At 36.4% G+C, this 22,515-nt stretch overlaps 1 protein-coding gene across 1 annotated transcript; it reads right to left on the bottom strand.

Annotated features, from left to right (window-relative positions):
* Positions 1 to 1,030: 1,030 nt before the first annotated feature.
* On the bottom strand, positions 1,031 to 21,450 carry LOC139716315 (uncharacterized). Its single transcript, XM_071627874.1, has 12 exons — positions 21,307 to 21,450; positions 18,798 to 18,919; positions 12,651 to 12,853; positions 11,100 to 11,168; positions 10,013 to 10,150; positions 9,218 to 9,299; positions 6,812 to 6,922; positions 6,219 to 6,317; positions 4,905 to 5,093; positions 4,292 to 4,380; positions 1,805 to 1,883; positions 1,031 to 1,218 (listed from the first exon to the last, which is right to left on the bottom strand). Exons 1-12 carry the CDS (start codon positions 21,340 to 21,342, stop codon positions 1,104 to 1,106), a joined length of 1,332 nt encoding a protein of 443 aa, XP_071483975.1. The 5' UTR covers positions 21,343 to 21,450; the 3' UTR covers positions 1,031 to 1,103.
* Between the last annotated feature and the right edge of the window lie 1,065 nt (positions 21,451 to 22,515).

Below are 22,515 nucleotides of genomic sequence, written 5' to 3'. Positions count from 1 at the left end.
AAAACAAAGCGATAGTAATAAAGTGTGGGTCCTACACTTATTAGAATCGCTCTGTTTTGGATATCTCGGCCACTTCAAACCCAATTTTCATGAACGTTAAATTCCTCATGGAATTACATGCTCTTTCATATTTCATAAGAGATTTTTCAATATCTCACCAAAAATGTTAGAAACCTGAAATTAGGTCTCAACTAAAACTATATGATCCCTTTAAGATTCATTTATCAGCTTGATCACTGGCACACGAAAGCCCTAATCCAACAAACATGATGATGATGATGATGATCCACAGCATTTGTATAGCACCATACATCTGTTTCAGAAACATTCAAAGGCATAGATATCATAGACGGTTTAAACTGAGATGTCCAAACTAACTTTATTGCTGCTACTTTACAGTTAATTGCAAAACAATTGAAAATAAAAGGTCCTAATAGGTTGACAGATGCTGCAGACAAGAGTCAAATATAATTACTTTACCGACAAGCTACTAATGGATGTGTTGCTAAGCTTTTCTATCCTTAATCTATAGTTCTACCAAAGAGGAAAATATGTCAACTGGATATTTCTTACAGAAGAATGCTTAAAAATTGTTCTAGTCCATAATATAGGCTGGAAGGAGAGTGGGATCACTCTATTTCCTGACCACTTCACAAGACAGGGGCGGATCCAGGAATTCTGTACAGGGGAGGCGCCTTTACAAAATTAAAGGGGGGCGCACGTGCCCCCAATTTTTTCATTTTATTTCTTTTGTTTGAAAAATTAATAAAAAGGGGGCACGCGCGCGCCTGGTGCGCCCCTCTCTGGATCCGCCACTGAATGAAGCGTGGCAAGTCCTACATGTAACAGTATCACGTAAGTGCAATAAAGTCAGTTTACAGAACTTTGCAAAATGCTGAGAAATGTCTATTTCCAATGACAAAATCTGGTGACATTATGCATCATTACACAGTGGGATTATACAACCAGGGAAGCTATGAAAAGGACATAGAAACATGTATTGAACATTAATCAGACAAACATACTCCCATTGCCTTATGAAAGCCAGAGACATTTTAGTGACTGCCACTGTATGGATAATGTATCAGACAAGCATAACAATGTCATTTTGCCTCTGATGAAGATTCTGCTAAGATCGAAAGCTCAGCATAAAAGCATAAAAATGCTATGTGACAGACACAGCCTACCTTTTTCTTCCTTGGACAGTAACAGCATGCCCTGAAGAAGGAAGGGGAAAAGTATGGTCCAAAATAATATTATTCACAGGCATTGACATTAAAGGTTCCGAGCAATTGTAAATCAGAGCTGAAATTTGTGTGTTTAGTATTCGGAAGACAGCCACAGCCCTTAACTCACTGAGGACTAGTCACAAGTATACTCAGGCAGGTGTTTATGGAAAATGCATGTTGCAGCAAACTCAGTCCGTCCTCAATGGGTTAACAGCTTTGAGGCACATACCAGTACTATGGAAAACATTCACTGGTATGCACTATGACAAATTACACCAAATTCACTCCTGCTACAAGACTAGCAAACACGCAGAGAACTACTTTTAACATATTTACCATTCTTGAGATTAAAGATACAAATAATTTTGCATATTAGGTATAAAAAGTAAAACTTTCAAACACTTTTACTTTATTGCACTAATTTCATGTCACACAAAATGTGTGAAAATTTCCACACAACAGAAAATTACCAATTGTACAGTAATTAATGGATCACCCGATCAAGTGTCTTTACACCACACAACCCAATCTTTCTACTATGCCCCGTCCCTTCCCACTGCAAACAATTGTCTCACCATGTCGGCTGGTGTCCCATCACGTATGGTGCAGTCTCATGGTCCTTGTGACAGTGCTCCTTGCAGGAGCGGCATATCCCTGCAGAGAGAAAAGGATTAGCATGGATGTGTTAAAGGGACTGTACAGTACTGGTTGAGGTGAGGATTCAGCTTGTAACGTTTTGTGACATATATAAAAACCACTCTATGAAATTTTAGAGAGCATACCATTCTAAGAGGAGTTAAAAGTTGTTTTGATGATAATCAGTTTTGAAATGGCTGAGATATCCTAAAACAAAGAGGTCCTAATAAAAGGCGAGACCCACCTTTTATTAGGGTCACTTTGTTTTACTTTGTTTTTAGATGTCTCGGCCATTTCAAAACTGATTTTCATCAAATAATCATTGAATTCCTCTAGAATGGTATGCTCTTCGATATCTCATAAAAGTGGTTTTTGATTATCTCCAAAATGTTAAAGCCTGAGTCCCATCTCAACCAAAACTATACTATCCCTTTCACCCTGTTTCTACCAAACTCTCAAATCGTGAAAGACTTTTGGCAGCATTCATTGATTTCCCATAGACAAAGGATTACACAAGATATCTTCTGGAGAATCCCACTAGAATACAAAAGGGAGGAAATCATTAAAGGAAACCAAAACCTAAAGAGAAACATAGATTGAGTGAAAGCAGCAACATTAGTAGAACACATCAGTGAAAGTTTGAGGAAAATCGGACAATCCGTTCAAATGTTATGAATTTTTAAAGTTTTGGTGTTGGAACTGCTGGATGAGGAGACTACTAGAGGTTATGATGTCATGTGTGGACAACAATATAAAGAAAATATAAAGGGAATTCCACAAAAATTCACTTTTCTAGCATAATGACAGAGCACTTGACTAACCGCTTTCAGAAAGTAGGGGGAAGAATTGCTACCCTTAACATATGTCAGTATCAAGTTGATGGAATAAGTAATTTTCATGAACAATGAATTTTTGTGGAATTCCCTTTATATTTTCTTTATATTGTTGTCCACACATGACGTCATAACCTCTAGTAGTCTCCTCATCCAGCGGTTCCAACACCAAAACTTCAAAAATTAATAACTTTTGCATCCATTGTCCGATTTTCCTCAAACTTTCACTGATGTGTTTTACTAATGTTGCTGCTTTCACTCAATCCACATTTCTCTTTGGATTTTGGTTTCCTTTAAATGGAACAAAATTTCCTACATACTGATACAGAGGGGTCCAAACCATGTAAACAGCACTGCAGTATTCTCAAGGCTAAAAAGACAATTTTTTGTGTGGAAAAACAGTATTTTCACCTTTCATGCAATAAACATGTGGTATGCAATCTGGGGAAAACAGCATTTCCTCAGAAACCAGCAAGTATTTATGGCTTTAAAAAATGCAAAATAGGGAAAAAAGGTTAAGAGTTGTCATCTCTGCATATACGCCATATGCTATTTACTCTTAGAACTACGAGATGAACTTTTGTGCTACCAATGTTCCTGCAACCAAGACATTGTAAGTTGTCTCACTTAAATGGTGTTGACAGTTAAACCTTCCTGAATTCAAATATGATCTCTAAAATGCTTGCCAAAGACTACTCCATATCAAAAATTGAAGTAAAGACAGAATTTTATCACCAATATAATCCAGGGTAAGATATCCTAGGCCATAATAAAGATATCTGGGAACTGCTGCATGACAAACTCTCGGGGTCAGAAAAGCAGTATTGACTAGTGTGATAACCAACTTACCTGTAAAAGGTATGAACTATGTTAGTTTTGAGTTATAGCTGTACTTGATTATCATCACATATAATTGCACACATTCTTCATCAATTAGAAGAGATAACCCAAAACAAACTGTCAGCAAAATAGACTTTGTATTCACCTAGTTCCTTTCATATCCAAATGGTCTTTTCATGGGAATGGCACAATTCTTATAACTGACAGGGTTTTGCAATTTTTTTCTTTGCCAAAGGTCTAAAGGCAGAGGAAACTGAGGATTGAAACAACTAGCTCTATAAATGACTAATAATTTGTTATTGTAGTCATGGTTGTACTACATCTGGAATTGTTGTACATCTTTGTACTTAGTGTAAATGCCATTGTTTTGTCATCTGTTATGCTTGTATGTGCAGGGCCCCCAAGAAGAACAGTATATGCCTACTGAGGGGGCTACCTTGTTGAAATAAGACTGAATGACTGAATTACTGAATGAATAAATGAATGGATGGATGAATGGATGGATGAATGAATGAATGAATGAATGAATGAATGAATGAATGAATGAATGAATGAATGAATGAATGAATGAATGAATGATTGAATGAATGAATAAATAAATGATTGAATGAATGAATGAATGAATGATTGAATGAATGAATAAATAAATAAATAGATGAATAAATAAATGAATAAATAAATAAATAGATGAACAAATAAATAAATAAATAAATAAATAAACAAACAAACAAATATCAAGCATCCATTACTTACAGTTGAATTTGCACTCTTTGCAGGAGAAGTAGTCCGTCTTCTCTTCACCCTCCTCAAAGAGAAATGCAAAACACGGCTTCGGAAGCTCACTGGAAAATGGAAATCATATCAGACATTTCAATTCCTGGTGTGGGAGTTGTGGTAAAAGCTGAGAAAGATGCCTAGAATATACTAATTACTCTGACATTGGGTGGCCATTTCAAACAGTGCATTGTGTTCAAGCGGGATACTGTTTACAGTAAGTAAATTCACTCACACTCCCTAACACTACAAGTATACTACAGTATAGATAGAAGATTGATAGGTTTTAATATCAACGTAATATTCATTTATTTAGATTATTTAGGTCCGTGCAGCAAAATGACATTAAGCTCTTGTAACACAGTAAAATACAGTTTGTGCGCTCAACAATGATTTCTTATCATCACCATTACAACCCATAGCGCAGAGAATTGGACCTTCATCTCCACTGTACATTAATTTTGACTTGTACAATGTCCATGCATTCTTTTATGTTGATTTAGAACGAATGACTAATGAGTCTATGAAATCTCATTAGAGTTTATCATCTCGTGCATTCCTCCCCCCTGAGAATTCAACATTTCTGCGGTACCTGCGCAGCTTGACATCCCCAAAGATGACGATGTGGCTGCCTGGCTGGATGCTGTACTCTAAGACAGGGATACTATCCTTGGATAAGAGGCAGACGAGATCCGAGGGGTCACTGGAGTATGGATTCGGTCTGCTCAGTAGCGTGGCCACCAGGGCTTCGTCCACCATGATGTGACCCCTGGCGTATGGTCTGGGGAACCATGGGAGGGGGTGGGGGGGGGGAAGAAAAACCAAGCAGCTGTTTCTTAACAATTCACACAGAAAGCTGGAAGAAGCTCATGCATGTACATGTATATCATTCAAGCACTGTACTTGCATTTGTAACCTTTAATGATATGAACCAAACTAGGATCGTTTGTGGTTTTGTTTATTTTAGAACATGAACAGGGAAACCATCTCACATTCAATTTCCTATCGTTACAATACACATAAAAGTTTAGGCAACCGTATTTGACCACAAACTACCATTCCAAGTTGTCCAGTCGAGAATGGTATGTTTCCTGATTAACTAGACTACTGATATAATGATGGTCACATAAATCCAGCCAAAAATATTCAAATTATTTTGTTGAAAGACTGATTCTATCCCATAAAAAAATAACGGGAACATACACGCTGTTTCATCATCATCATCATCATTATCATATGAAATCAAATTGACATAGCGAATATATTTTCCACTACCTGTTTAATTCCTTTCACACAATATCAGCTTTCTGACCACATGCAGTAGAAAGAACAGAGAGAAGACAATGGTATTTTACGAAGACCCAAATTTGCTTGGCTTTGTGACATGATTCTCACAACAAATCATGTATGGAGTGAATCAGCCATGCCTTGGGAACTCAAACAATTAGTAGCAATCTGCATATGCATCCAATCTGAATGTTTAGTGATCTGTAGGTAGAATCAAGCTGTGCATCACACCTCATATCTGCAAATGCTTGGATATTCTCGCAAATAGCAGTTTATCACAGTTTTTGCAATTGGCAACTTCACACTTTGTAATCTTCTCATCATAGTGATATGAAAAAGAAACGCAAACATTCAGAAGAAAGTGTGAATTTTCAAACAAACCATTTTGTTCAAACATTGCTTGAAATGAGATCAAATCACTACCTATATGTCTATGGCACAGAGCTCTACTACTAGTAGTCACTTGATATTGCAGCACTAGTGTGCTGGTCTAAGATAGTGCATGCGGGACATGTTTTTGTTTCCATTGTTGTCATTATTTTTGCAATCAGAATTAAAAAATCAACATTCCAGTCATACACAGTACTGCACAGCTTGGCTCCTTGTGAAATGATTTTACCTGATGAGGAGGTAATGGACGTTCTCATCCTTGTACACAGCCACTCGGTCTTGCTTCTCTCTGACCTTCATGAACAAGTCCTGTTTGATGGATGACAGACTGACACACACACAGACACACATACAAGGAGAGAGAGTAAAAATCATTAGAAATAATAAAAGGATCGGTGCAATGCTAATTCACATCAATTTGTATTCATTTATAATACCCCAATCATCACTTATATATGGTCAAAGTGATATCTAAATATGTGTTATACATTTTATAATTTGGAACCTATTTTTCTGCAGATTACTTGAATATGCAAAAAAAAGACCTTCCAAGCCAAGATTCTGTCAATGACATCATCTGTCAATCACTGCTAACACAAAAGACATAAACATGCACCTTTCCCTTTTGTTATTAGTGACATAGAAACATGCAAGTTATGCTCAATCTAGGGAAAGGTGCATTCTAATATTAATTTCACTACTAGACTCGAGTTAAATCAGACGTTCAAATGAAGAAAAAAAATAATGTATTCAGTCATTTTGAACTATGTTGTAATACAGACTGTCATAATAAGATGTGTCTGGAAGCTATGGTCATCTCACCTAGCATGTGGCTGAATGACCATGTCGCCAAGGGTCAAGCTTTTGCCGTACAGGCGGAAGAAGATGGTGACGGGCAGTGTGCCGAGGGTTGGTAGATGGTCAGTGAGGTACCTTTAGGGGGCAGAGAGGGAGAGAGAAACAAGGGTACTATGACACAAGCATGTACCAACAAATCTGCACATTCTGCTAAGTTTAGATCCCTTCCCTGCCTCACATACATCAGTCTTTATACAAATGTGTGTATACAAATGCAAAACCTATCAGATAATTTTGCCGATGTCTGAGCATGAAAAAACAGTTTCTACATGCACTTGCACACATAAACCCACTTTTTTTCCCAATGGTGTTTATTCAATTCCATTAAAATAGTACAAAGACAGTAACGTAAATTGGTATTACTGTACACAATAACAGAATTGCACAATTTGGGTACAATTAACAAAAATATTTTCTTTCTTGTGTTTTTCTCTTTGTTTACACTGTAGAAGTAGAAATAAATAGGTGATAATAACCACACACACACACACACACACACACACAAACTATAGTATACAACCTTGCAAAGGATGTGATACACAAAATCTCAGTGAAAAGTGATCAAAATCTTTCACTGTCAGGACTGGATCATAGGTAAGATATACAGTCAAACCTGCTTCAGTGGCCACCTGTCTACAGTGGCCACCTGTCGTATACAGGCACTCTTTGTTTCTCGCTTGAGTGGCAGACAGGTTTAACTGTCAATACAATACATGAACAATTCACGGCAGATGCACAATCTAGGAAGATGCACAATCTAGGAACATACACCCAATCTCAAATCCATGTTCTGACCATGGTCAGCCTATGTGTCTGTTATTAATAGCCTCACCACTGGTCAACAGCCTCATCAGTGGTCAATATGTGGAGGCATTTTGACACATACACACAAAAAATGATACTGAGAGAGAAATATTTTGCACCAATTTCCAGACACACAACTATAATTAGTCAAAAACTATTAAACTTAAGGTTAACAACTGACACAGAAAAAATAAGGAACAATGAGAGACCAGGAGCCTGTTTCATTAAGAGTTGCGATTGATCTTACGCTTGATTTATTGAGCGCAACTCAGAAAATCAAGCGTAAGTTCAATATTCAGCGTAAGTCCTGTTTCATAACAATACTTAGGCTTGATATAAAGAAAAATCAAGCGTAACTTACAGTAGATTGAGCGTCACTTGCAATCGATCACAAGTTGTTTATGAAACGCAATGTGCGATTGATCCGCGACTTACGCTCAATCTTATGAAGCAGGCCCAAGTCATGCTCATCATCATAGAATCAAAAGAAAAACTAGATATATCGCTACGGCGACTGATATGCCTCCGCCATAATGCATGGTTCTCCTAACAGGTGTATAGTACAATGTCTTGACAATGTGTGATGACAGTTTCACACAATTGGCAAAATATTAAAATGACAGGTTTGACACAAATGTGCTGAATGTTCACTTTCCTAGAACTAGGTTCAATTGGATGAATGATTAAAATGTCAGAGTGCAGGTATTTGGGGAACTGATGATTTTTACTTGACTTTTGACCCTTTTATAAGTTTATGCATTGAGTAATTTTCAAGGTAAAGAGAAAAAGTATAATTTCAGTATCAAATGGGAAAATAGCATTATCTAAACCTTTCGTTTGACGTTTGACCTCACAGTTCCACAGAGAATCACTGTTAGGTAGAACATGCATAAATATGTAAGTTTCATGATGATACCTTGAGTTACTTTCGAGATATGGAGGAAAAAGTGCAATTTAGCACTTTCACTTGACCTTTTACCTTTTGACCTTTGACCTTTTGGCAAGAAACTTCCCCCAAAATATATATTGGGTAATACATGCCATACATCAAGTTTAAAAAAAAAAACCTTCAGGCATATTGCATTTTAAGGAAAGTAGTGATATTTTGAGGGGTTGACCTTGACCTTTGACCCCCCTGACCTTTGACCCATGACCCCCAACTTCCCTAGATAATCACTGCCCATCGGTACAAGCATATATACTAAGTTCCATGGAGATACCTTGAACCATTTGCGAGATATGGAGAAAAACATGAAATTTCAAATTTTTTTTTCACAAAATAACCTGTGACCTTTGACCTTTGACCCTGTGACCCTAAAATCCACACAAAGTATTATCCCCCAAGGATATACCCTCATACCAAGTTTGATGTAAAACCACCACACGGTTCTTGAGATATCGACAAAAACAAAACGGGACGGACGGACGGACGGACGTACAGACGGACGGACGGACGTACAGACGGACGGACGGATGACCCGAAAACATAATGCCTCCGGCCACTTCGTTGCGGAGGCATAATGAATGACTTGTCGTGAATCTCTATCTTGTGGAAGCTGCTCTTACTTGTCGTATGTCTTCGCCAAAAGTTTGACGCATCTCTCGAACTCCTCTTTCAATTCTTGCCTCTTCATCAGCCATGAATTTTCTGTTCGAGCCAAAGAAAATACAGCAAAACAAGAAAAATATCAAACGATGAAGGGCTCCTCTGAGGGCAGATAGCAAAATTCCGGGTCAAGATCTTATTTACCACAGGGCGCTTTCATTCTTGTGGAATATAAAATCTACAACAAAAAAATGTGCATATGATGATATGACAATGGCTTATGAAATCTCAGCTGTACAGCGGTTGCCTTTGACTGAATGATGTGGATGAAATTTACAACAAAATTTTTCATGAAGTTTGAGAGTTGAACTTTGTTCATATTTCCCTTCAAAGTTATTTGTGTGTGCATGCTGAACACTCCATACCCTTCACCTCCCTTATATCTAATTTCAAATTGTGAACAGCACAGTACAACGATGAAGTCAAAGTACACTTTAATGTACTTTCCAATATATTTTCAACATCTCAAAAATAAGCAATCACCAAACAATATCCGTAGGACTTACTTTATCTATGATCTAATCCCACGACCTAAAATTTCTCAATGTTTGAACAATCTTTTGTTTTTTGGTCTTCAAGGCAAACAACTATTTAGAAAGACACTGCCACAAGAATCGACACTATGGGCGACATTTGCCACTTGTGATGATGCTACAGTGATTAACCTGTTGAGCTGAGCTCATTTTGCTGTAACACGCATTTCCTTTGTGTACATGGGACTAGTCTTCAACAAATTAATCTTGGGCAAATCTTACTTTCTGCAATGGCCGCCTCGTCCGTCGCATTTTCTAGTTGTCTGATCTCCATCTGTGCGTTCTCGAGCTGCCGCTCAAACTGGCGCTTCAGCTTACGGTAGTACCTCTCATGCTCGACAATCCCTATGCGTATGTGCTCTGGAAAATGGAACAAAGTAGGCAGGGTATTTTATTCATTTTAAACACCTGAGGATTTTTCAATGTTTGTGATCGAAGTACATGTACAATCAGGCGCGCATGTTACGTCAAAACCAAGTACTGTAAAAGTGGATATTTTCACGCGACTTATTTTTCGCGCTTGGCCAGGTCAGAAGAGTTTCGCGTTTTTTTAATTCCGCGGAATCAAGACGTCAAGCACAGGAACATTATGGCAAGCAAAAGTATTCGCGGGCTTTTATTTTCGCGCTAGTTTCTGGTTGTGCGAAATGCGCGAAAATTTCAACACCGCAAAATTTTCCACTTTTACAGTACTGGAAAGTTGATGAAAATTTTTGTACTTCAAGAAAACAAAACATAGTCACTTGTAGAATGAAATGGCATTACTTAGTGCATGCTCTCGATGCTAAAAATTACATCACAAGTAAGCATGTATACATGCAGATAGGTGATACTGTGGCAAATTAATAATGCATACAAAAAATGTGTGTTTCATTTAAAATTGTTCTGGACTTTACTCAAGGTACAGCATGCATACATGTTATAATGCTGAAACAAATCACTATGTGTGCTTAAGTTCAAAATCTTCAAAAGAAACTAACAATGTCACATGTGATTTGACTGCACAAACAATTTAACGGCCATCAAAGAAATAATTTTAACAAACATTCAGCAAATGTGTTGATTGCCTCCCCCTTGCTACTTTGGAATATTACTCTTAAAGCAGAAAAAATTCTCCAGAATTAACATCAATTGAACATGAAAAAAAAATTGCTCTGAATTGTTCTGTGCAAAGGTAGGTAAAGTGCGTATAATTCAGGTTTTCTGTGAATGGGTAATTTGAAAGGCCACTGTCAAACATGTCAAAGAAAGAAACATTGCCAAACATATAAAAAGAGACAGCCATCATTAATAAGCACTAAATACTCACTTTGTAAGATCTCTTCAACAGGAGACAGCTGTCGTTCACTCTTCTTAGGAATGTCATCATCCATGTCTTCTGTGTGTGACACAAAAAAAGGACAAAAAAATCATAACTGACAGCTGTTTCATCAAAACAACAAATTACATAAATTCCACACAGTAATTTAGCAGCCATGATGAACAGTACCAATAGTGGTCAATATAATGGAATAAACTGTGCATTTTTCTTTTCGTACCACTAACATGGTAGATTCTGATGTGTTTGTAATGCAGCAATTTTTCGTCTTTCATGAAATTGCTCAAACCTGGCATCCACTGGGGATTGGACAAGACATAGAGTGCATATTTACAGCTTATAGTAAAGACATATGACTGCTAACAGGCATACGAGAAAAATCCAAAGTTGGTGTAGAATTTTTAACTCTGTATCATTTCCTTATTTTGTCTGCCCTGATATCTAAACAGTTGTCAGAAAGTCATCCTGATTGTCCCAGTCCATGATTTTAGCATTCCTGGTGTGATCCCAAATGTGTCTGCTCTTTCCAGCTACAATCAGCATTTTGCTCAACAATTGTGCCCTGAACAACTGATTCCTTGAAAACTTCAAGGTATGTCTGTAGTCAGTGCGCAGTGATTCATAGTAATGTCCCATGAAAAAAAATGACTCGCCCACTTTTTCTGTGTCTAAAACAGAAGGATGCAAAAATGACATAATTTGCTTCCGCAATCTTTCCTAATCTTTTCAGTGCTCTTAGTGGATGCTAGCCCCTAGAAAGAGTGACAATATATTCTGATATCATCAGCATAGCAGCAAGAGCAAATTTTCTGAGATTTGCATGATTAAAAATGTGTAACCACATCCTAGTTCTGAACAAACACATTTATCAGTACACAGATATTAACTATACAGTATGTCCCAAAAAAATGACAATAGGATTTTTGCATCGATAACTTCCAATAGGATTAAACTGTCTGAATGCTATTTCAGGGTATAAAAATACAACATCTTACCTACATTTTGCAGAAAACACCACTCAATTGGTTAAGTGGTAACAGAGAAATATGAATCACTGTGAAGCATGTCGTGAATGTGATTCTTCCAAGTTTAGCACTTGGATGCTCTTGGAACGGCATAATAATGTGTGAACACAATAGACAGAACTTGGAGGGAAGGGGTTCCTGACATGCTCTACAAAAATCCTCATTTCTCTTTGACCACTGAAGTGAATCGGATGGGGTTTTCTGCAAGACGTGGGTAATAGTTTCATACCCTAAAATTGTATTTGGATTGATTCACTATTTTTAAAGTTATCATCGCGGAGGTTCCCGTTGTAATTTTTTTTTTTTTTTTTTTGGGGGGGGGGGGGGGGGGGGACAAACGGCACACATGTACAGACTTTCCTTAGTTTCTTCATGTCACCGGCTTGGCACGCAACATCAAAAATAAAATAGCATGGGAAGAAATGGACACTTTGCACAGAAGCTGGTGAGTGCTTTTTGTACCACCACCTGGACAAAAGACTTCTCCTATCCTGACAAAGTAATTTTCACCCCTTACCACTCTGAACAAATGATGCTGGAGCACCTGCTGATGTCCCCTCCCCATCAGAGCTGGGGTTGCACTTCTCGATGAGACTGGTGAAATACGCCTCCTCCGCCCGATCTCGTTCCTTCGTGATCACGCTGACTAACCCATCGAATCCCGTGTCTCGGACCAGACCGCTGATCTTGACCACTGCATTACAGCACGGGCATCGGTGCCTAAAATTGACGAGTTAACATTGAAATGGTATTGGGTTTTTTATTCATTTTCAAATTGTACTCTTCCATACTCAAGACAAAAACAACAAGCAATATTATATCCAATAAGCACTAAGACATACTATAGCATAATACTAATGGCCATTTTTACAATCAGTGGTGTAAAACACGGTTTTGGCACTAATTGGTGTATAACTTTCTTATACACTGACAGATATGCATTATTTTTTCTCATAAACTTACCACCCACAATGTCTACCTTGGGTACCTTAATGAACTTTCCTCTCTTTTTCTTTCAGATGTGGCATGCACTTACATGCTTGAAATCCAACACTTTTGGTGTATGCACTCTGACATGGTTTTTTTGTCAGACCTAGCATATTAAATTGTTTATTCCTTTTCATTATTTTTGTTGTTGTGGTGATAGACAGGTATCCAACATTAAGAGCTATTATGTTTACCAGGTTCTGCTTTGTCTTCTTTAAAGACTGAAATTGTCCAAACTTTATGTTTCGGAGGTGACATTTTCCGTTAACAATTAACCCCTCTTTTGAGTTAGCTCTTGCTCACAATTATAAAATTCAACTTTGCTAATTTCCATCAAAACAGAATAGTAATCAATCTGACTTAACTTCAATCCAAAGATTATTTGATTCAAATAGCTTATTATTTTTTGGTGAGTGTTTATAAATTTATGCAACTTTTCCGTTAACTTTTCTGTCACCTCCGAGACAACAGATTTATGTATTTGATTTTTTTATTCTTGACATCAGTTATACATTACATAAATACAAAAATGTAACATATCCCCTCACATAATCTCTGAAGGAAGGTAGTAGAAATATAGCCTGTTGTTTTCATTTCGGAGCAATTTACAATTTTCCGTTAACACTTGTCACCTCCGAAACAATCGTCACCTCCGAAACAACAAGTGTATTATATTTGATAATTTCTCGAAGACAAAGCAATTTTGTTTGATTCTGTCCAATTGACAGGAATCTCTTTTGGATGAAAATAGTAATATGGCAACAGGAAGTGAGAATTTTCTAGAGATTAATAAAAGATCTAATAAAAACTAAGAATTACTGTTTCGGAGGTGACAAAACACTGTTAACAAGAGTTTTTGCTCATTTCTATTGAAGAGAAACCATATCATGTACACCAATGGTTTCATTTATTTTAGTAACATAAGTCTCAAAGTGGAGAAATCAACTAACACACTCTCACTCTTATTTTTATTACTATACTGTACGTTTTAGGGCAAATTTACATTTTTTCACTTTTTTAACAAAGAGAATGCACAAAATACACCCATCTGTTGTATATATAATATTGTAATCAAGATCAATTCTCCTGCTTTAGTTAAGTAAACATATAGATGCTTTCATCTTACAAGCTTGATTTCCAATTTAAGCAATTTAGTTGTGAAGATTTACCAATCACAGCTTTCCATGTAGGTTGCTTTTTCTTGTGTTTCGGAGGTGACATTGTTTGTTAACACCATATTGTTATGTGATAGTGAAAGGCAAGACTTCAGCTCCTTTTCACTATCTATTAACATTTTCAAATACATTTAATATCTACAAAATCATCACAATAGAAGTGACTTTTGTAGATATACCTAGCTCACCAGAATTCCCTTGATACCAAAGTGATACATGTGGCAGTTCATGCATGCCCTAGTCCACAATCTTAAAAAAATCATAAAATAATCAAACTCCACAAAAAGGCCACATGCCTATAGCTGGTGCACAACTTGTTCTTGAATTCTTAGTTGTTGTTTTTCCATGTACAACGTGGTAATCATAAACAAAATTATGTGATTTTTTTTTTTAATATGACAATAATTATTACATTTTCCAAGTTGAACCAACTGTTTATGACATTGTATTTTTTAAGATTATTGAAGTTATCTGACAACTAAAGTGAACAGAGGAACAAGTCCCCAGGAATGGAAAGGGAAAGATCCAAAAAAAAAAAAGATTTGTAGTTCTATCTCAATATAATTTTGATGACGTGTTTACCTTGTTTTGTTATTATGTTTTATCTTAGAATTTGGCTTTAAGTACTGGAATTTCAAGGAAAAGAAAATGGTTTCTTAAAGGACAAGTCCACCTTCATATACATGTGGATTGAGTGAATGCAACAACATTAGTAGAACACATCATTGAAAGTTTGGGAAATTGGACAATCCATTCAAAAGTTATGTTTTTTTTTAAGTATCTATGCAATCACTGCTGGATGAGACGACTACGACAGTGTATGATGTCACATGCATACAACGATATAAAGAAAATATAAATGAATTTCACAAAACTTTACTTTTTGAAAAAAAGTGCACATTTCTTCAACTTGCTGCTGATGTATGTTAGGGCAATATTATTCACAATGCCTTCCAAAAGAGGGAAGTCAAGTGTTCTTTTGTTACATGTATGCAAGAAAGTGAAAATATGTTGAATTTTCTTGATACTTTCTCTATATCCTTCTACACGTGTGACATCACAAGCTATAGAAGTCTTCTCATTCAGCTTTGACTGAGCAGAAACTTCAAAAATTCATAACTCTGGAACAGATTGCCTTATTTTCCTCAAACTCTCACTGATGTGTTTTACTAATATTGCTGTATTTACTCAACCCTCGTGTCTATTGAGGTGAACTTGTCCTTTTTCGGTCCCTTATAGGGTTATTTGAGACCAGTTTGTGTCCGGGACCTTCTGAGAAGTTGATGGGTAAAATAACTTAACAAAAAAAAAAAATCCCCATAAGTTCACACAAAAGCATTATGCTGCTCTCTTCAACTGGGAAACACAAACTGTTGTCTTAACCAAACTGTAAAAACTTGCTAAAGATTAGTATGAATTACAATCTAAAACAAAATATGAGCTGGTATCCACTATCATGAAAGAGAATAACTAAACAAAATAACAAGTAAGAACTGAAAGAAAGAGCTTATATTTGAAAATTAAAGCCATGAGGAAAGACATGAATGTTCACAATATATTAGTTAACACCTGAGAAGTTGGGTTGTCTCTGTGTTGTGTCACCTCCAAAACAATAAAATGATTTTTTCTTATCTTATACTTTTTACTCTCAAAAGTGACTAATATATATATGATTTGCTGGTAATTTTCAAGCAATTCAGAAAGATACATAAAATACATTTTAGTAATGTCAATAGTTTAAATGCATCTGGTATTATAGAAAATTTATCCCAGATGAACAAAACACCTTTCACCAGTATTATAACATTTGTATGGTGGCTATCAAGAATGATGAAGAATTCATGAACATCCTTGAATTAATCTATTTATAATACTATGTGCAAACAAAAACATAATACAAGTCAAATAAGAATTTTTGCTGTTGGCATTCATAACCTATGTCCCCACCAAAAAATTACAATGGTACCCTCCACAACGATAACTTTAAAGATAGTGAATCAATCTAAAATACAATTTGAGGGATTGAAAATATAACTCATTGCCCACACATTGCAGAAAACCCCATTCAATTTGCTTCAAAGGTCAAAGAGAAATGAGAATTTTTGTAGAGCATGTCAGGAATCCCTTCCCTCCAAGTTCTGTATATTGTGTTTACACATTAATATGCAGTTCCAAGAGCATCCAAGTGCTAAACTTGGAAGAATCAGACTCCTGACATCCTTTATAACAATCCACATTTCTTTGAGACCACTTAACCAAATTGACTGGGGCTTTCTGCAAAATAGAGCTAAGATGTTATAATTTAAGACCCCAAAGTAGATTTTAGCTGATTTAATCATGTTGGGTGCTATCAATGCCAAAGTCTAATTGTAAATTTGGGGGGGGGGGGCATACACTATATGAATACTTGAACACAATGTTAACATTGAATGTCACCTCTGAAACAAAGTTATTCTTCCCTGGTGTTGTGGAATAAAATGTTCTGAGAGCAAAGAAACATTACTAAAATGATCTTACACCCTCATTTCAATCTAAGGTAGAAAATGGAAAGCCATGTTTCTTCAGGTTACAATATCTAGCTTATGTCGGTCATATTCTTACTGTAAATGAATATTTCAACACAATGTTAACATTGAATGTCACCTCCGAAACGAAGTGATTCTTCCCTGGTGTTGTGGAATAAAACGTTCTGAGAGCAAAGAAACATTACTAAAATGATCTCACACCCTCATCTCAATTTAAGGTAGAAAATGGAATGCCATGTTTCTTCAGATTACAATATTTAGCTTAAAACCTTCGTCCAAATGGAAGGCAAACTACCGGTACCCATGCTAACTAATGAAGTGTAAAAAAACACTTGTTCTGTGTGATTTATCTGCTTGAAACAGGAGTTAATTTCTTGTTCTCGAGTTATAATTATTAAAAGCATTGATAAAAAGAAGAAGTTTTGTGTTATTGTCACTTATTCTCAAAAAAACTGAGCGTTAATATTAATGTCACCTCCGAAACATTCTATTATGTTAACTGTCACCTCCGAAACATCCATGTGTGAAAAATCCAAGATTTAAAGAAATGATTGGAATTTCATTTAACCTACATAGGAAGGTAGCCCTTCTTAAAGACTTGTTATAGTATAGAGTTTGACCTGGCTTGCCCTCCAATAAATAGTTAAAATCTTAAAAATTGCATGTCAATTGGTATTTTTACCAAAAATTTATAAATCTCATGTATTTTTTTTTAAAATCACTTTATATTCAACCCCCAAATAGTTTTGATTCACAAACTATATATTGTTGTTAACCATATAAACTTTGCATGGTGAAGTTTGACTACAGAGTTTTGTCATTATGGTGCAATTCATGAAAACAAAATTTTGCTTAAATTTACTTCAGGTGCCAGGGTTTTCCTTAAATTACACCAATAACTCTTCAGCTTTAAGGTCTGAAATGTTATTTTTTCAAAAATTTGAATACTTTCCAACAGGAATCAAACAGAATAATGAAAAAATATCTCGTTTGAAATTTTGACCCCCTGAGTACAAAAGTTACACCACTGATCGTAAAAAAGGCCATAATGCAATATCAATAAAAATAAGATTTCATAAGTAAAAGATAGCATTTCCTTAGTTGGTAAATGATAAGAGACAGTGATATATAAAGTGGAACAAAAAAGCACAACAAAAAGCAATGCTTGTTGAGAATAAGATCCTCAGAGAATAATTGTACTGCAGTAATAGAGGACAGAGAAAGCACAAGAATTACTCAGAGGACTACTCTTGATTGATTATATGTTTCAGAATTTGAATGTTACTACAATGTATGTAGCAATTTTCCAGTGCACCACCACAATATCAAATAAACTGCAACCTTCTTGTGTCCTTTCTTTTAAATGATAAATGAACCTCTTCCATCACACACTGGTCTGTGTACACTACCTTGCCGCATATTTTTTAACTATTTTTTATTCTCTGCCGGATTGGGGGGATGTTTATTTGTGAGATATCTTATGATGTACATTTTTCTTTGGGGCAAATAAAAGTTGGTCATGTAAAGTCATGATTTCATTCACTATACATGGCAAAATACATGGCATTGCAATCAAATCAACTACTGTATATGCCAAATATTTCGCGAGGGCTTTATTTTTTTGCGAATTTCGCGAGTCAGGTGCTATTCGCGAAATTAAAGACATGTGAAAATATTGACTCTGCCCCCCAATGTGTATGTGACGTAAGCGTGTACACTTCTCCGTTCAGTACAGAACTCCACGATCGTGAATTTAACCACTCGCGAAATTATTGGGAATTCCCGATTCATGAAAATTTAGACTCGCGAAATATATGGCGTACACAATAACTAATTCATACTTCAAGCTTGACAAAACAGAATGTAGAGTGCAACATGCTAAGTTTGTGCTTGCTGACTGAGTGTTAACCCTTCATGACGGATCTCTCCCCCATGAGTCTGTTATAGAAGAAAGGTCTGCAACTAGAGCTGTCTCACCTTCTGTCAATCCACTCTAGGATGCAGCCCTCACAGTAACGGTGACCACATGGCGTCATCACCGTCATGTGGTAGAGACACATGCACACCGGGCAGGTAAAGAAATCCTTCAAAGGGTCCAGCTGAGGGGGTGGGGACAAGTGATAATGATAATAATAATAATAATAATAATAATAATAATAATATTAACAATAATAATAATAATAATAACAATAATAATAATAATAAGAAGAAGAAGAAGAAGAAGAATAATGATAATAACAATAATAATAATAATAATAATAATAATAATAATAATAATAATAATAATTTCTGGTTGAAAGTGGAAATAATGTAAATGTCATTGATCCACTTACTTTCAAAAGCCAGAAACGAACAGAAAGATCCACAAAGTGGAGAGAAAAGCAGCTGCACGGGCAGTTTTGCAGAGAGACGGAGAACATCAGCAGTAATGACACATGGTTATGGCTGAAGAAAGGAGAACTGAAGAAGGAGACAGAAGGACTGATCATCGCTGCCCAAGAGCAAGCACTGTCAACAAATGCTCTGAAAGCCAAGATACAGAAGAGAGATGTGGATGCCGCATGCAGGATATGCCGAGAAAGAGACGAGACAGTGCAACATATCGTATGTGGCTGTAGTAAATTGGCGCAAAAGGAGTACAAAAGATGACATGACAAACTGGCACAAGTCCTTCACTGGGAGCTTTGCAGAAAACATGAAATACCATGTGAGAGCAAATGGTATATGCACGAACCACAGAAAGTTTCTGAAAATGATCAAGTTAAAATCCTGTGGGATTTCGATGTTCAAACTGACAATGTCATCCAGCACAGGCGTCCGGATATCATCGTCGTAGAAAGGGCTCGACAGATGTGCACAATCGTCGATGTCGCGGTACCGGGAGACAGTGCATCAGAGTAGCCGAAAAGGAGAAGGAAAAGATAGAGAAGTATCAAGACCTTGCCAGAGAGCTTCTCCGCCTGTGGAATATGAGAACGAAGGTGATCCCTATTGTCGTCGGAGCACTCGGAACAACGCCAAAGCAGCTGCGACAGCACTTGGACGACGTTGGTGTGCCAGATCGAGTGCAAACGCTCCAAAAAGCAGCATTGCTGGGGACGGCACGAATCCTGAGAAAAGTACTGGAAGTCTAAGGTTCCAAGATGGAACTTGATGTGATATTAATCTCCAAGAGATATCTTGTGAAGAAAGAGATAGCAATAATAATAATAATAATAATAATAATAATAATAATAATAATAATAACAATAATAATAATAATATGATAATAATAACAATAATAATAATAATAATAATAATAATAATAACAATAATAATAATAATATAATAATAATATAATAATAATAACAATAATAATAATAATAATAGTAATATAATAATAATATAATAATAATAATAATAATATAATAATAATATAATAATAATAATAACAATAATAATAATAATAATAAAATAATAACAATGATAATAATGATAATGATAACAATAATAATAATAAGGTCTCATTTATCCAGGGTAGCCTCTTCAGTGTTGCCACTGTTCTACCAAAGGCCCCTACCATTATTATTGAATATTACCCTAGCGTTGCCAGCTACCCATTTATACACCTGGGTCGAGGGATATAGTGGGTAAAACATCTTGTCCAAGAAAGTAAGCACTGGGCGGGATTCGAAGTCGGGTCCTCTGATCGGGAGTCTGGAGTCTTATCCACTATGCCACAACGCCCCCACATATCATAACAGATAGAGAGATAAATAGGGAATATTATACAGAAAGAAAGAGGAAAGAGACAGAGCAAAGGGTTGTTGGAATACAGCAGAAGAAAATGAAGGAGAAATGTACCTGTCGGAGAAAATATTTTCATTTTGCAAATCATGCAGCAATGTACGCAATAGCAAGATTGGCCAGCTGTTGGCACTACACTGCAATTTATACTTTTTGGATCTATCTATTAATAATACACAGTCTGACCTCAATTACACGTACGGCCGTTGATTACCGGATCTCTCTATTCTCAAGACATCCACCTGCTGATTTTTTTTTTCTTATATTTTCGGTGACAAATCTCACTAAAGACAAACACACGTTCAACCCTACCTGGGAGTGATATAGATCCACAGAAATGGACGTCAAACAACAACAAATAACTAACAAATAGTAATATGATTATTAGTAACTACCTAAGTTACTTAACTAGCTAGAATCTAGTAAACTAAATCATTGTTTGTTAGCTGGGGGGAATAAAGTGGCAATAGATAATAGGCAGGCCAAGTTAAACTGGAGAGGTTGAGTAAGTTTGAACATCCAACTCCTAACGACTTTATATACTGTAATCAGTGGTAATAATATAGTGATAGACTGAGTGATACTGGATACTACTGATACAGAAGCGGAATGTCTAACATGGTGTGTACACATTCAGTCTACCTACGTACAACTACAAGTAAGAAAAATGTAGCTAGGGATCGATCTAGGCCCTACTTACAGGAACCGTAAGATTCAGATCATCGTGGCAATCCATCGTCTTTGCCTTTATTGCCGGATTTCAAGATGTTCGGACAACTTTGGGCAACTTTGTTTGAGTACGACAGCCTTGTTGATACCAAAGTTTGGGCAGTCCCACGGCCAATTCGTAGATACACACACCCGATATCCAATGCACACAACGTTTCCCTCTAGCTAGCTAGCTAGCTCTCTACGCTCGGTTGACTTCGACTGGTGAGGAACCAAGCAATGTTTTGGGTCACTGCATTACGTAATGTCCCGGAAGTTAGCAGTTTCTCTTTCAACCTATACTGGTACATTATGTGCTGTTCGGTCGGAAAAATAAAAAAATCAAGATAAACATGATGAAAACACAAAGGGACATCAACTTTAGTTATCATGCAAACTGCAACAAAACCTTTACATAGAACGTGAACCGGACAATGTGTTAGTCTTTCTTGCAAAGTAGGTAACTAAAGGTGTCAACAAATCTCCTCTTCCTCCTCCTCCTCCTCCGATGATCCTCCTCCTGAGTCATTCTTTCTTCTTCTAGGCTTCTTCCTTTTTTCTTTCTTTCTTCTTCTTCTTCTTCTTCTTCTTTTTGTTGTTCTTCTTAATTCTTCTCTGCAGTTTATTCTGCCTCCTTGATCAGTCCTAAAGATTAATCAGCTGACAAGAAAAAAAAAACCTAAACCAGTAACAATAACAACAACAATAACAATGACTTAACATTTTCTGGCGCAACTTATCGGTTAAGACCCTTATGTATTCCTGTGTAATATATGCACAAAGCAAAGCAAAGCAAAACAAAACAAAACAAAAAACAAAACAAAACAAAACGGGGGGGGGGGGGGTTGTGCCCGTGCCTTGCTAGAGTGTGACAGAAGCGACAGCTATAGCCTCTTGTAGAGTGAGCAAAAGAGAGGGGTTCACAACTAAGAGTGAAACCGTGTCCCAAATTATGCAAATAGAGCTGGAACTGAGTGAGAGAGATTTCTCAAACTAAATTGCAAAATTCTGAAAACTATGGTCCAATCTAAACCTTTTCCATTAAAAACCGGCAAATAGATAAAATTCATTCACTTCAATTTTGTTTGTCTTGTTAGTTTTCATTTTTTTTCTTTTATTTCTTTGTATAATTAGGAGCACTATACTATGTTTCTGGAGGCACCCACGGGTTGTTTGATTGTTGTTGTTGTTGTTGTTGTTG

Source organism: Diadema antillarum, unplaced genomic scaffold (assembly GCF_040938485.1).
Source record: "Diadema antillarum isolate AM-2024a unplaced genomic scaffold, OU_Dant_1.0 scf00000064, whole genome shotgun sequence".
Lineage (NCBI taxonomy): Eukaryota > Metazoa > Echinodermata > Echinoidea > Diadematoida > Diadematidae > Diadema > Diadema antillarum.
The sequence above is the reverse complement of the archived record's forward strand: the minus strand, read 5'-3'. Positions and strand labels throughout refer to the sequence as shown.

Bases quoted from the DNA above. Each gene is read 5' to 3' on its own strand.
- LOC139716315 (XM_071627874.1), bottom strand. From the start codon at position 21,342: ATGGATTGCCACGATGATCTGAATCTTACGGTTCCT. The intron at 6,923-9,217 runs GTAAGAGCAGCT...TGCCCCCTAAAG, and splicing joins TTGGCGAAGACATACGACAA to GTACCTCACTGACCATCTAC. The intron at 4,381-4,904 runs GTACCGCAGAAA...TCCATTTTCCAG, and splicing joins GGGGATGTCAAGCTGCGCAG to TGAGCTTCCGAAGCCGTGTT.